This window comes from Haliaeetus albicilla, chromosome 26, assembly GCF_947461875.1.
Source record: "Haliaeetus albicilla chromosome 26, bHalAlb1.1, whole genome shotgun sequence".
NCBI classification, from domain to species: Eukaryota; Metazoa; Chordata; class Aves; order Accipitriformes; family Accipitridae; genus Haliaeetus; species Haliaeetus albicilla.
Window position 1 is genome coordinate 5,033,911 of NC_091508.1, and position 15,911 is coordinate 5,049,821.

General features: G+C 61.2%; 1 protein-coding gene across 2 annotated transcripts in view; it reads right to left on the reverse strand.

Annotated features, from left to right (window-relative positions):
• The window catches only part of GRM4 (glutamate metabotropic receptor 4), a 55,792-nt gene extending 41,921 nt beyond the window's left edge, over window positions 1-13,871 (reverse strand). Inside the window, exons 1-2 of one of the 2 annotated variants that reach the window (XM_069771902.1) lie at window positions 13,618-13,871; window positions 4,313-5,095 (exon numbers count right to left, since the gene is read on the reverse strand). In XM_069771902.1, coding sequence (XP_069628003.1) covers window positions 4,313-4,831 — 519 coding nt within the window. In that variant the 5' untranslated portion in view covers window positions 4,832-5,095; window positions 13,618-13,871. Of the gene's footprint in view, window positions 1-4,312; window positions 5,096-11,156; window positions 11,175-13,617 lie in introns of those variants that run through there. The other variant, XM_069771903.1, reaches the window with a different exon arrangement.
• Window positions 13,872-15,911: the final 2,040 nt, after the last annotated feature.

A 15,911-nucleotide genomic window follows, 5' to 3' on the forward strand; every position in this document is an offset into this window, starting at 1 on the left:
CCAGAGGGTGGTTGCATCCCTTCTCCCAAAAACCCAGCTCCCATCCCAGCCGAGAGCAAAGCACGGGGTGCAGAGAGCTGCAGATGCTGCCCTTCAGCACGCTCCTCGCCGGACCTGCCATACGCCCTGCCTTCGGCCTCCCGCTCCTCCTCGCCATGCCGTGCCGTGCCCAGGGACCGAGGGTGGAGCTGCCGCGGCCAGGGCAGCCCGGGGGAGCCAGGTGGCTGCAATTTGTTTTAATAAACCCAGTGAAGAACAAGGAAATGAAGTGGCAGAAGCGGGTGATTAATCAGAGCGTCCCCCAGCCGATTTCCACCTTCTCGGCTTCATGAAGGTTATTTACCCACTAAGTGGGGAAGCGTGGTGCCGAATGCAGCATCCCTCCCGTCCCACCATCCTCAAAGCCTCAGGGCATCCCCTGTAGCAGGAAGCAGACACAAGCCTGGGGGGGCTCAGCACAGGGGGCCTCAGCACAGGGGGCCTGATCCAGCTCTGCAAGCCCCCCCAGCAGCTGCAGCAACCCAGCCCCAGGCAGCAAAACCTCACGTGCCTGCAGGTGCTGAGAACCCCCGGCTCCTGCCGCACACGCAACAGGCATCGTCCTCCGTTAGGTGAATTATTCATGCTGTACAACACCCCTGTGCTAAAAAGAGCTGCTGCACTCGCTGCCACAAAGAAAACAAGCACCTCAAAGTGTCCAGCACGCGTAGAGTCCATCCTCTGGCCAGGGATGCTCCTCACCCCAGCTGAGCACTTGAGCTTCATCATGTCCCAGGTCTTTCTGGATGGGGTTGAAAAATGCACCCCAGACCCTAAGGCAGCTTTTCAGGGATCACGTTTGCAGGGGATGGAGCTGGTTCCTTTTACACCATCATCGCTGTAGTGGTTCAGGAGTAAGTGGGTAGAGCTGGGGCTGGAAAGCTAGCAGAAAGGGGTGGGAAGGAGCTGGAGCATGCCAGAAAGCTCTCGCAGTGACGCCAGAGAGATGCTATCGCAAGGAGCTGAGACCGGAGATTTGGGGGAAGGTTTTTCTGCAGGCAGAGCTACAAGGAGAGATGAAACCAGCCTGGACAGAGGATGCCGCATCTGCAAGTTGTTCCACTGATGTACAGCTTTAATTAGACAGTGGCATCTAACGAAGGACACGTTAGTTATTTATGTTATTTATGTAGCGTAGGAGCAGCAAAACCCCTGGCAGGGAGGGGCAAGGCTCGCCGCTGGTGGGGGAGGGCTGGTGGGCTGTGTGGGAGGGGAGCATGGGATGGGGCGAGGGACCACGGAGGGGGACAGCATCATCCCAGGGCAGGACCGGCCACCTCCGCCATGCAAATGGTTGGAGGTAGAAAAGGGGCTGCTCCAAGCTCCTGGGGATAAACTGGGGGGGGCTGCTGTGTCCCCCTCCCAGCGAAGGCTCCACAGCACTTGCACGGTGGGATGCAGACCTGCTGCAACCCACCTACGGCTGCTGGAACAGGGCGAAGGGAGCCGTCATTGAAATGCGGTCGGCAAAGGGAGGGGACGGCTCCTGCCTGGAATTCGACGGGCACACGGGTGCGAGCACATACCCAGGCGCTGGGGCGGGCAGGGGGGAAGCTGTTTGCTCCTCGCTTTGTTGGACTTTCTAATCGATTTTGTGCCTGTGCTGCTCACTGGATGTGCTACAACCCTCCTGGAGAACCACTTCAGCGATCTAAAAATCAAAGTACTCGAAGAGCACTTGACATGCCCCCACGCTTCCCCCACCACCAGCTGCCCATGGGGAGAGGGCACCGAGCCCCATCCAGGGCAGGCATCCCCAGTGCTCCCCCCAGCATCAGGAGCGGGACCCCCTGTTTCAGCTCCCAGCACCAACATCCCCTTGCTGGGGGAATGCCGAGGGCTCCTGGCATGGGCGCTCAGGGGGAACGTGAGCAATACTCGCCTCGTGGCACGATGCCATGGCAGGAGCCACAGCTCCGGCAAAGTGTCATTCCCAAGGGAATGGGGAAAGGCAACCGCCTGCGCAGCGGCGCCTGGGAAGGCAAACGCTTTGCTGAACCTCAGAGCGAAGTCACCCGCGCTTAAAGGTCAGCAGCGGCGTGAAATGGAAGTTGCCTTATTTTCATTTTAAGCATGTCCCTGTCATAAACCCACTATTTGAATAACAAAGACCGGCGGCAGCTCTCAGGTCATAGCGGGGGCGGGGGGAGGGAAGAGCCCTCCTGAGCCCCCCCAAGCCCCCGCTGTTGCGGGAACCGCCGCAGGAATGTGAGACCCAACATTTCGCAGGAATGACATCCCTGTGCTGGGGACCACCGGGAGGGAGTGCACCTACTCTGCACCCACCCGCATGCACACCCCGTCACCCACACACGGAGATTCGCTGCTGTCTAGGAAGGGTTGAGCTCGTCCTGCATCGTCCCCTCCCAGGGATTTCGAGGTTTCCATCCTCTACCCGCCTCCTCACTGTAACATTGGGCTGAGATCAACTCTGGGTTTTAAAGCTGCTGGGGACAGCCAGGGTGTCAGACATGTCCTCACCAGGCCACCGGCAGCACCAGTGCCTGAGCTCAGTGACATCCTTCTTGCACAGGTCACAGCTGCTTTGCCCAAGGATCAAAATTGGAGGAGAAGGGGGAGAAAAAAAAAAACAAACCAACAACCTAGAAGGAGGTAGGTACCCCCCACTCCTCCAACTGTCACTCTCCTGCCTCCTTTCCCACTGCCTGCCTCCCTCCTCCTCTCTGAGAAAAGCATTCAATCTTTTTTGTCTCGGCAAATAGCTTTTAAGTTCCTCCCGCTCCCTCTAATTTATATTATTTTAATTATTGAATAGCCCTCTCACTCATCGCCTGGAACATTAACACATTTTAAAAAAAGGGACCCAGAAAAATCAAACTCCATCAGCGATCTGTTTTTTCCGTCTTCACTAACAGCTTCCAGCCCTCCCAAGAGGGCACCCGGCGCTCTCAGCACGCCGGGCTGGTGGGGGAAGAGGAGAGGGGGGGAAAGAGAAAAAGAAAAACGGCATCAGGCCTGAAGAACCGAGGGGGTTTGGGGTGCTGGGAGAGGAGGCAGAGCTGGGACCCCGCTCTGGGCGCAGCACAGGGCTCCCACCACTGCTGGGTGCGCGGAGTATTTACATTTCCCCCTGCCATTTGCTGCGGAGGGGGCTCTTGTTCAAACACTTTCTCTAGCCCAGGGACGTTGCTGCTGATAAATAAATGCACAGCGAGGGGGAAAGTAATTATAAACTCCTCGGCTTTCCTGCAACTGGCATGGAGAGCAGGAGGGAGAGCCAGCCCTCGTCCCACCGCAGCCCCGAGTGCCCTGTGCCCCCCCTGCACACCCAGAGCTGGTGGCACAGGACAAGTGTCCCCAGCCTGGCTGATGGCCCCTGGGCTGGAGCACAGAGCGGTCACGGCCGTCCTCGCACCCCGTCGGCAACAGCTGCCTCCATCCCGGCGGTGAACGCAGCAACCCTGTGGCTCCCCAGCCATTTGGCTCAGGTGTGACCTTGTATTTTGGGGGTATAACCCACACCCCCTTATCAAGCCATCCCCCATAACGGGTGTCAGGGTGGTCTATATTGAAATGCTCCCAACTATCAGCTGCTTGCAGGCAGGCCAGTCGAGAGTTAGTCTATAGGCGACAGCCACAGGCAGGGAGGTGACAGTCGTATCTTATATGATGGCAAAGGGTATCTTACACCCAGGGTGCTCAACAGGACGGCCAGGGTCCCCCCCAGGCTGACTCCCCTGGGTGACACTGCTCCCACAGACCGGCCAAGCCCCCTCAAGTAACAGGTGGGGAGAGGGGTGAGGGCTGCACCCCAGGAACCCTCGGGTTGCTCCCAGGGAGGCTGGACCCTCTCCAGCCTCAGAGGTTTTCAAGACCCACCACAACCAAACCCTGAACAACCCAGTCTGACCCCAGAGACAGCCCCGCTGGGCACGGGCAGTGGGCTGAGCCCCCAGGGTCCCTTCCAGCCCAAGTTATCCCACCCCACACCCATCCTCAGCCCACCTCCTCACCCATCCCCTGCAAGGCAACGTCCCTCCCACAGCCCCACTGACGCCAGGAGCATCAGCATCCCCCCCTCGCCACGAAGCCGGGGGAGAAGAGATAAAAATCCTCCTGCTAAAATTGTCGTCACTGGAGGGGGATGGAGGAAGGGATCCCCGGGGACCTGGGGGAGGCAGGAGAAGGGTTTTAAAGACACTGGCTCCTGCCTACCCCCAGCTGCGGAGGAAGAGGCCCGCATGGAGAAACACTGCAAAAACACCCGCGGTGGTTTGGCCGAGCGGTTATTTTTACCCTCGCCAAGCCCTACCTTGAAGAGCCGCAGGATGTTGGCCACCATGATGGAGACGGAGCTGCCCGAGGCGCCGATGACGCCGACCACCCGCTCCGGTTTGGTGATGATGGGGGGACCGCCGTTGACGCAGCGCACCTCGGTGCTGTCCTTCTCGATGAGGGCTTGCACGAAGGTCAGCGACTGCTCCAGGGCGTGCGTGTCCCGCGAGCACGTGTCCAGGATGCGGGCGCCCAGGGTGATGTTGGGGAGCAGGTCGGGGTCGTTGTTGATGCGGTCCAGGGCGAAGAGCATGGCCTCCAGGCGATGGATGCCCTTCTCCTTCTTCAGCTCCCCGCAGGCTTTGCCCTCCACGCCCCGGCCATGCACGGGGAAGAGCCCCCCGAGCGTGATGTCCCCGTCGATGCGGATGGAGTTCATGTGCGGGTAGCCCTGGCCTTTGGGCTTGGCGGCACCCCCGGGCGCCCACCCCCAGCTCCAGGCACTCAGGAGGAGGCAGAAGGAGAGAGGCTCCATGCAAAAATAACCCCCGCTCATCGCCAAAGCCGTGCTGGGGCAGAGCTCGCAGCCCGAAACCCGGCAGCGGTCAGGGAGCGAGGCTGGGGCGGGCGGGCGGCATGGCCCCCGGTGGGCTCCCGCTCATGGCACCGTCAGCGGCTCCCACCGGTGATGCCGGCCCCCGGGGAGCAGCCGGCGGCTGGGCTGCAGGAGGGCACCGGGGTCTGCATGGCTACGCCGGGGAGAAGAGGCGGCGGCAGAGATGTGAGCCCAAGCAAAGCTTCGGGTCCTTCCTCCGGAGCCCTTTTGGGGGTGGGGGCAACAGGAGGGAGGGAGAGAGAGAGAGAAAATTAAGCAGGAGCATGAAGAGGCCATCAGCTATTCCAAGCTTTCATCAGAAAGCCCGGCAGAAATTAGCACTGGGAGTTATTGCAAAAAATAGATTTGGGATTCACTTGATTTTTGATTCACGCCAGCAGCTTTGCCTCAGCCCCAGCTGCATCTGGGCAGAGGGGCCAGTGCAGGGGCCCCTGGCTCGCTCTGCCCCAAGGTTGGTGGCCAGCTCGGGGCTGGAGGAGGCCCTGGGACCCCGTCCTATCCTGTCCCCTCTTCAGGGAGCTGCCAGGGTGGGACGGGACCCAAGACAGTGCTCAGAGCGGGGCAAACCTCACAGGCACCCATCGCCCTGGTCCCTGCCTCCCCTAGAGCATCCCTCCTGCCCCAGGGCACAGCCAGGCATGGGAGCCAAGCAGCTGCCTTAAAGCTGATCTTGATTTAGACCCTGAGCTGATCTGGGGAGAAACCTGCTCTTTAAACAGCCCCTCCATCAAGTGGCAAATCCCCTCCTCTCCTGAGCATCCCCTGCTGCGCCCATCTGCCCCTTCCTTGTCCCCATCGATGGCCCTGCCAGACGCAACCTCCAATCTCCAGCAAAGCAGCTTGAGGCTGAAGATCTTCCCAAGCCTCCTCCCAGGTCTGCCAGGCATGTGGCCTCGGCGGGGGTCAGAGCCACAAGCCATCCCTCATCCCCTGCACCACTGAGCTCAAGCAAGGAGGAGCCGAAAGAGCTGGGGGCTGTTTCCCAATGGGCTTTTTAACCGCCTGCCACGAGTCCCCACGTCTCGAGCGCCGCACAGCAAACCGAGCAGGCTGGGAGATCCTCTGTGTCCTAAGTGAGAGCCGACACGGCCAGGCACTGCCGAAACCCAGCGTTATGGATCTGAATCGCTACCCTAAGCATTGCTGCTCCTGCCGCTCTTCCTTCAGGCCGCTGATTTCTGAACCAGCAGCTGCTTCCTTGCAAGCATCCATTATCGACAGCTTCCAGCAGCAAATATCGACAGCACAGAGGGCTCGCCTGAGCCGCGGGGGGAGTTCGGCTTTCTGGCTGCCCCAGGCAAGCAACCTGAGGGTCTGCTCAAATTAAAAGTGGCAAGGACAGTCAGCTGTGTGCCGAGAGCATCGGGCTGCAAAGGCCCTCGGACCCGAAGGTGGGTGCCCACGGGGGAGGAAGGAGGGAGTGAAGGGTCCCGTGGGAAACCGGGAGCAAAACTGGGAGCAGTGCCTGGGCGATGCCCGCAGGCTGTGCCCACGGATACACGCTGCATCCCAACCCACATCCCAACACCTCCCCAAGGGCCACGGGGCATCGGCAGCCCCGGCACCAAGCACGGCCCATGGGGAGCGTTTCGGCAGCTCTCCCCTGAGAAGCAGCAATGGAAGAGCATCCCTGCCCTGCAGCACAGCGTGGGGAGGAGGCACCCGCAGGTCCCAATTAACCATTGAACAGCTTGAGGTGGGTGAGACTTGGTTCTTTCACCAGGTGGAAAAAAAACACCAACTCTTGCTAACTGCTGCCTTGCCCCGCTGCCCCAGCACACTAATGCCCACACCGTATCTCAGAGGTGCTGGCTCCTATGGAGTCAGTGCTGGAGCTGGCAGAGAGGGCTCAGCCCATCCCAGCCCCTCCATCCCAGTCCCACACCCTCCTGGGAGCCTCCTGCTCACAGCTGGGGGGGAGCCCGGGGGGGTCTCACCTCTCTCACCAGCCTCCCGCAACCCCTTGTGCCCTCACCTTGACTCTTTTGCTTTCACCACAGAGCCCCTCGAGTGGGCACAGGGTGCTGTCTTGGCTCCGAGATCGCTGCAGGACAGCCCTTCGTCCCCTCCCCATGCCCTGGAGCTGCCCCTGCCCAAGCAGCACGGACCCCTGCCTCGGTTTCCCCTCTGGCGGAAGGCTCTCCCTTGCAGCCCGTCCTTGCTGTCTCCAAGCAGCCGCTGATGGATGCTGCGAGGGCAGCACATGATTAATGCAAGGCACCAAAAGCAGAGGAGAGCCGAGCAGGCAAATGCATTCCCCGAGCAGGATGGGCTGCAACAGCGAGACCGAAGAAACAGCTTAAATTAATCTCAGCTCCAGTGCAGAGCCCGGCATCCCAGCCCACACCTGCCAGGCCAGATCCTCAGCCAGCCCCAAGGGGTGCTGCCAGCCAGAGCCTGCCATGCCGAGCCCCGTTACACCACGGAGAAGGTTCCCAGCTCCGCAGCCGCCCCAGCCAGGAAGGCCCTTGCCTCAACTCACCTCCATAAATTATGCACATCCCTGCCTGTCGGAGCCACTTGAAGGCCCATCTCCAAAGCATTTCTGACAGCCGGGGCTTTTAAGCAACCAGAATGACTTGGTACTGAGCTCTTTGCTTCAAAAGGCAGGAGATTGGGAGTGCTGCCCTGCTGCCGAGAGAGCCCCTGCGAGCACAGCCCCGCTCGGATGGGGATCAAGGACGGGGATCGACCCTCCTCGTCATCCCATCTCCTTTGCAAGAATCATCCCATGCATCAGCAGCGGAGCAGGAGAAAGCAGCTCCTGCTACAGCCTGGAAGCGGGTCAGGCTGTGCCCGTGGTGAGGAGGCAGATGATGGGGAGACCCAGAGATGCTCCAACACTGCAGCCCCCCCACGCCAGCTGAAATCAGGTCCTACCCCAGGAGCTGCGACACTTCTGGAGAAGGTGCGATGGGTCACCACGTGGACCCGCTCCCAGGAAAATCCTCCGAGCTGGCAGTGCCCCCAGAGCCCACAGCCTCTCCCTTTCTTCTTTTAAGCTTTTTCCTCTCTGTTCTCTCCCCTTTGTGCCTCCTTTGATCATATAATCTGAACGAACTGAAGGTAAAAATATCACGGCAGGCAAGAAGAAAGCACAAATAATGGGGAGGGGAGGGGAGTGGGGAGCTGGTTTGAATCCCTCACTGAATCGTTAGGGGAGATGCAGCCTGAATTACCCAATGAGCCTGTGCTGCAAACAGCGAGCGCTCGTCGGAAAGGGGCAGGAGACGAGCATCCCCTTCCCCCTGTCACCCTCCACCTGCCTCAAGCGTCCCCACGGCCACACGCAAGCTGCTGCTCCCTACACAGCCCAAATCTTGGTCCCACCCATGCCAGGGATGCACCCAGCCCATCCTTCCCCCAAGGTGTGGGACCAGCCTCTTCATCTCCAGGGACCCCAGCTCCTGCAACTTCCCAAAGCAGCCCTTCCACCATAAGGCTGGAGATGCACATCTGGAGGGAGATGCACATCTGGAGGGAGACGCCTGCCTACAGCAGGTGCTCGTGGAGCAGGGAACAGCCTTACCCACATGCCACAGGCAGCAAGGGGACAGAGCCGCCCTCCTGCCCCATCTGTACAGCTCCACGAGGGCAGCACAGCCCCGAGGAAAGAAATATTTGCAGATTTGCAACAAGTCAGGTGCAGGTACGCACCCCCACAGGTGTTAATAAATGGGGTGGGATAAATGCACAGCACCAAAGGAAGGAGCAATGCTGCTTCCTCCCACTTCCCACAAGCACATCGTCGGTGAGGAACGAGCCTTTCCATCGCCCTCATCCCTACCATGCAACGGCCAGATCCACGATCTGGAAAGCAATGCAAGGACTAATCAAACCAAGCACCAGACCGATCTAACGAGTGCCAGGAGCTGCAGAAGCGAGTGCTGGGGCTGCTGCAACCCCAGGACAGGGAGAACCAAGGAGGCCACGGGCAGCGCTTGGCTCCCAGGCTGTGCCCCTGCCCTGCGGGTCCCCAGCACCCCAGGACACAGTGCCAGTCCTGCACGGTGGCATCCTGCCCCCCTCTAGCGGTGGCCATGCCACCGAGCCACCGGCATCGCCATCCACAAAGGCCCCTGGATGGGACAGGGCGAGGGTTCAGCTGGGCAGGAGAAATCAAATTTTTGATTAAAAATTCCCTTGCGCCACACAGAGCTCCTGCTGCAAAATGAGCTCCAGTGCCTGGAGGATGGACCGTGTCCCAGAGGCAGGGACCAGCCATCCTGGGCTTCACCTCTGCAGCTCCTTCCCGCAGCTCCTTCCATGCATCCCTGCAAGAACCGTAGCGGCCGGGGCTGCACCGGCACCAGCAGAGCTGCAGCAAGACAGAATTCAGGCTCACCATGTCCTGCAGAGCCCAAAGGTCCTCACAGGCACTGGGATGCATCCCTGGCTGCATCACCACCGGGCACATGGCCCCGGAGCCGGGCAGCCTGTCCCGTTGCAGGGATCTGCACCCAGGGCTTTGGAGCCAAGGCAAGTGCTTGCAGTCGCTGCCCAGGGCTGGTGCATCTCCAGGAGAGGCAGCTGGAGCCCTCTCGCATGCATGGCATGGGTTTTGTTCACAAAATTTCCCTTCCCCAGCTTGGTGCCGCCGCAGCCCCAGGAACAGACAGCCCAGAGGGAGCCCCAAATTGCACCGACCGATCCTGAGAGAGCGGTCGCCCAGCCTGACCCCCAGCACTGGGGCCAGAGAAGACCTAGCCCATCGTGGCTGCACAGCACAGGGGGACTCTTTGCTGGAGCCCCCCAGACCTGCCCCTCGACGCAGGAATTTTGCAGCAATGAAAAATCTCCTTCAAGGGGGGAAATAAATAAATAAGGAAAGAAACGGCCCATTTCTCTCCCTCACGCCGCTCCCTGCAGGACTCCCAGTCAAAACCAAGTCATTTTACTGCCATTAGCTCCGTGGAGCCCATGCCGCTGCAGGCAGGCGAGTTCACGTCTCATGTGCCATCAATCCAAGTGCCGGCTAAGCACTAATCACCGCGGCTTTATCATCGCCAGCAGCAGGCAAAGCCGAGAGGCGAGTTATTCGGATCCCAGCCAGGGCTTATCGCAGGGCGGCCTGAGCATCCCACCCCTCTGTGAGGGGACCCCGCTCCCATGGACCACAGAGCTCTGCCTGCAGCAGGACTGGGCTCCTTCAGCTTGCAGGACCTGTTGGCTCCCAGTTCAGAGCCAGGGCACTCACTGGTTTTGTGCTGAGCCCACCCGTTTGCGTTGGGGCTTGTTAAACCAGGCAAAGGCTGAGCCGGTGACACGGTCCAGGAGATGCAGCCAAGAGCACGTGCCCAGCACTCACCTGCACAACCCCGTCCCCAGCTGCCAAGAAGCCGACCGCCTGTCAGCCCACCACCAAGGAGACCTCCCCAGCCCAGCCCCAGCACTGGGAGGGCTGTGCTGGCTTCTGCCACACTGGCTGCTGTGAGCTCACCGGCATCTTTTTGAAAATCAAGGCCGTTTCTTTCCCCACCTGCTATTCCTTCGGCAAGCGGGGCCAGCCGGCAAGCAGCACAATATCCCAATTAGCACACGCTCGCTCTTCCCCACTTGCAAGCGATTACAGGGAACTTCACTTTGGCTCCTGGTTTTTTTAATTGCAAAAGCTTTGTGAAGTACAGCAGAATTTAGACACGGAAGGAGGGGATGCCAGGTTAAGTTCTCTCTCGACAGGCAAAACCTTAAGTATTCAGGTCAAGTACCCCAGCATTTGCTTGGAGGAAAAGCAAAGCCACAGCTCAGCAGGCAGCAGTGAGCAGAGACCCCAGATTTTACCATCAAAACCCACCCGACGCACCCCAAGACACAGCCCACCCCCCCAGCAATCCCTCAACTGATGCACGAACTGATATCGCAAGGCTTGCATAAGCCCAAGCCCATAGCCAAGCTGCCGACTCGACCTCTCTGCAACTGGATCCGGCCAGCACCTGGCTCAGAGCCCCGCAGGGAGAAAAGCCAGGTATCACCACCCTCCTCGCTGCCCCAGAGCATCCCCTGAAAGATGCTGAAGTCCAAAGAAAAATGCTCCCACTGGGCACGGATCAGACCCAGGGAATATTTATCACACTATATATATATATATCTCTATATCTATATATATAGATATCTCCTTAACTGCAGGCTAGCTCTTTCCTTCCCCCTCCCTCCCCACTGCTAAGCGGGCCAGGGCTAATCCTTCACTTTGAAGGATCAGATAGCGCAGCAAGGGGAAGGCGAGCAGGATCCGGCTGCGGAGCAAGCGGAGATCACAGCAGCTCACCTTGCGGGAGGCGGCGCGGGGTCTCTGCCAGCAGCCAACGTGCACAGAGCTCCAGCCGGGAGAGGCCGGAGGGAGGGAAGGAGCTGGCGCTCATCCCCGCTCCTGCCACGTGCAGCAAAATCCCGCAATTAATTTTTGATCACCTTCTGCAAATTGGGATGGCGCTGGCTCGGAGTAAGAGTGCAGCCTGACTGCCGATCCCCAGCGGTGCCTGTGACACTGCCCGGCGTTTCTGCTCCCCATCACACCTACACCCTGAGACTGCAATCTGGCAGCACGAGCCCCTGCCCGTACCCAGCCTGGGAAAACCCCAGCAGGGGCAGAGACCCCCATCCTGAGCCGGGCTTCGTGCAGGACCATCCACAGCACAGAGGCGCGGGCAACCAGACCACCCCACAGAGGAAACCCTTCCATTAGATGTAGAGCCCGAGAGGAAGAGATGGTGCCCGCAGCGGGCGCAAAGCCGGGGAGGGCGGCGGGAGCGGGTTCGCATTTGTTATAATTAGGACCTGCCACATCTTCAAGCCGTTGCCTTTCTGGGAAGAGCTGGAAGGGGGTGGCTGAGCTGACAAATCCATCCTCCTCCTGCCTGATGCCAAAGTTGAAGCACGTGACACTCTTTTTCGGGGAGCCGGCAGGCTCCTCCGCAGGGCGATGCTGGCCTCCGGGATGCGGGGCCGGGCCAAGGCTGCACCCGAGCTTCGGTTCCCGCTGTAAAATCCCCTTGAAGCTCCCGCTCCGCTGCCCCGACAGCCCGGGTTGCAGCTCAGCACCACCAGCCCAGCGCCTGCTGCCCTCAGCACCACCAGCCCAGCGCCTGCTGCCCTCCCCAAAATGGGTTTGCCTGTGCCCCCCCAGCCTCGGGCACCTGGACCCTGCTGCTGTCTGAGGGGACCCACCGCCCTGACAAAAATAGCCCACCCTCGCCGCAGCCCCCAGTGCTGCATCCCCCCGGCTCAGCTAGGCTGGCCAAAAGCAGCCAGGATCTCGGCACATCCCTTTGGACCGCGGCTCTCAGCACAGAGGCGGCAGGTCGCAGGGAGGTGGGTCTTGCCCTGACTCTCCCCCCAGCCAGAGTCATGCCCAGCATGTCCCCCCGTACCCCCCACCCGCTGCCCTGGTACAGATAAAGCCCGGCTTACAGGGAGCAAAGGGAGGGAAGGAAATGAGCTTTTTCTTTTGGCACTTCTTTTGGCATTTTCCCGAGCTCCTCGCTGCATTCAACAGATCGGCTCAGTTCCCTCCCTTCCCCGGGCCCTGCCTCGGGCGAGCGGCCAGTGTCGGTGAGCTCCTCCGGTCACCCCAGCACACCCCAGCCCCGCTTCGTGCCATCCCCCCGTCAAGCCCTGAGCCACAGGTCACCCGGCGCAGCGATGGCAATGACTCACTCCGCAGCCTCTCCGTCGCAGCCGCCGCTGAAGGCAGTGGGCATCCCCCCCCCAAACCTGAAGCAGCCCACAGAAAAATAACCTGGCTGGCAGAGCACGGCAAACTCATCACACCAGGAGGAGGAAGAGGAGGGCGGTGGGGCTGCGCCCAGGCAGGCGGTGGGAGAGTTCTCTGGGTTTTTTTTCCCCCCACAGCTGCCAACTTCCCCAGCGGCTCCTGAAGCCACGCAGATCCGCTCTCCCAAAAAGCACCGAGGAGCGGGAGAGAGCGCTCCGGAGAGGAAAACAAACCTGGGAGCGTGTGCCTGCAGACAGAGACGGGGCTCCCTGCCCCAAACCGGGGATGCCTCCGTGGGGTCGTTCCAGCTCCGGGGAAGGGTCTTACCCCCGCCAAAGCCCCTCCGAGCTCAAAGGGGCAGCTTCTTCTCCACTGACCTGGGCGAAGCACCGACTCTTTCTCCCCCTGCCCTGCCCTGCGGCGGGCTCTGCGGGCCCTGCCCGCTGCGGCGAGGCGAGGGCAACCACCCGCCTGCGGCTTGGCCACAGCCACCAGCCCCTGCCCGGTGCCTCCTGCCCCAAACCCCTTCCCACCCCCCTCCAGCCAGACGAGCCCCCCCAGCTCCCTTCCCGCAGACCCACTCCGGAGTGATGGGCACCTCTGGGGACAAAGGTGGTAGGTTTGGGGGATTGGGGTAGGGGGGTTCCCCCCCCCCCCACGGTGGGATGCAGCGGAGAGCCGCAGCCCCACAACTGTGAATAATGCAACGAGTGGGAGAAGGGGGAGGTGGGGGGCAGCCGCGGGGGGGGGGGGGAAGAGACAGGCTGGGGCTCCGGGAGGGGGGGGCTCCCTGCTGCAGCCCCCGCTGTCGCAGCCCCCCCCACCCCAAAAAAAAAAAAAAAAAAGGAAAGGCAGAAAAATTGCTGGAGCGTTGCATGGGGGGGGGAGAGCAGCGGGGCTGCAGGGACGAGGAGGAGGAGAGGGCACCCCAGCCCCTCGGGGAAGGTTTGGGGGGACCGGGCGTCCCGGGGATGCTCCGCACCCCCCCACCCCCCCGCGCTCGCCCCGCACTTACCCGCGGGCAGCGCGAAGTTGGCGACGCCGCCGACCCCGTCTCCGCCCGCGGCCGCTGCCCGGTACCGCGATCCGGCTCCGGCTCCGGCCCCGGCGGGGCTCGGGCACCCCGGGGGGGCCCTGCGGCATGCGGCGGGGGCAGCCCACGGTCCGTGTGTGTCCCCCCCTCCCAAGCCCCGGCCCCGGCCCGGGGAGCCGAGCGAGCCGCAGCCGGGCGGGACCCGCCGCGCTCCGCAGCCGCGACGGGGAGGAGGAGGAGGAGGAGGAGGAGGAGGGGGAGGAGGAGGAGGGGGAGGAGGAGGAGGGTCGGGGCCGGGGAAGTTTTGCATGAAGAGGCGCTGGGAAGCCCGCCGCCGGCTTTGCCAGCCTTTTAAAGCACTAGCGCATCGCGGCGGGGGGACCCCCGCACCCGGCTGCCCCCCGGCTCCCGGTGCCGGAGAGGATGGGGGGGGGGTCCACTGCAGCCCCCCAAGCCCCCTCCGCCGAGCAGCGCCGGGCACGAAGGGCTGCAAAAGCCCTGGCTGGCAGGAAAGGAGAGGGACCCGGCCCCCCTGATGCCCCGCTGTCCCCAGCACCTCTCCCCTCCTGGTCTTTGCATCGAGACCCATTTCACTTGTACTTGTCCTTCTATTCTTGCCCATCACCTACAGCCATCATCGCGGCCATGAGCACAGTAGCAGGACTGACGGGAGTCCAGGCCTCCAGACCCCGCGGTGCTAAAGAGCTTCCCACAGGTCACATCCTCTAATTTTAGGATTTTCCAAAGCGGAGGCCCACGACAGCTCCCATGGGTGCAAACACACCAGCCTTTGCCAAGCCCTGCAAGGAACACAGTGCATGGCGGGGGCACAGGAAGGGTCCCCCACACCAGGCTGCTGAGAGGCTTCGGCTCACACTGCATGCACCAACAGCCATCCCCAAATTTCCCCTCCCTATGGTGGGAGCAGCTCCACGGGGCAGTGACAAGGGAAGAAGCTCTCACCAGAGCCACACGGGCCCAAACCATTGCCCTTCTCTTCAGTTTCCCACAAAATGATGCCAACACACCGCTCCGCACACGTGCCCGGGGCTGGTGCATCGCCTTCTTTCGCTATCAAACCACCACCGGGCCCCGGCAGCTCCGAGGAGCCCGTCGTGGTGTGTCAATTCATTAATCCAGAGAAAACACAGCCCCCTAGTAATGGCCATTGACACTTTAACTGCTCCGATCCATCATGGTAATGACTGCGAGATAATCAGTCACCGGAGCGATTAGGGAGTACACCTGCCAGCACGCTGGGGCTGCGAGAGCACCCAGCCCACGTGGGGACCCCAGTCCCTGCACATGAAGGGGGGGTCTGGCTGTGGGGAGGGCTCCCTGCAGCTCCACCTGCCCCTCTGAGCACCAAAAAGCAAAGCGCAGCCCTTCCAACTTGCATTTCCAGTCTCATCTTCCCTAAGGGTTGATTTGTGTTGCTTGCTTGGAATAGCAAATTACCAGCCCTGCTGCAGGGTCAGCCAGGTCCCAGGCAGGAAAGGTGCTGCTGCCAAGGGCTCGGTGCTGGCGATCACACCCCTATCGCCCAGATCCTGTTTAGGAGGCTGGAGATGAGCCGGTTTTCCAGAAGAACTCAGGACCGCCCAGCTCCCAGTGCAATGCTCTGGCCGGGCTTTTGAAGGAGCTACGTGCTCTCCAGCGAGATGCGCTCGCCTGAAAAGCTGGCCAGCTGCCCTCCTGCCATTAAAATAAGTGGCGATATTCCCATGGATTCAGATGCTCACGGGATCATGCCCAGAGCTCTGTCTCCTGCGGAGAGACCAGGCTGTTGCAGTGATTTCGTTGACAGCAAGAGCCAGAGCGGTTCTCATTGTTATTCTGCTCTGGTGCAGGGGAGGGCAGCTCCGGGAGGGGGACAGCCCCATCCAGCCCCCCCATGCGCACACACACAGGGTGCGCAACCCTCATCCATGCCAGCACCCATGCCTGGAATTGAAACAAAAGGACCTCTGCGCTGTGGCTGATGGGGAGGGGACACAAGGATGGATAATGGTGACAGCCCAACTCTTAACTGCAATCTCCCCCATCAGGAGCAACCCCCTGTCCCTGAGCAGGGCTCCAGGGCAGTGGCTTTCACCCAGTATCTGCCTGTCTTGGGGGTCCATGACTTATTTCCAAAAGACTCTCAGGGGGGCAAGGACTCAGCCCGGCCCTTCTGCACAGGGAGCAGAGCAGCCGGTAGGGGAGTCCGAATATCGAGGAGCCACGTTGTCCCCACCATGGCAGCTGAAATACTGCAATGGGGTTGAGAGACCCCC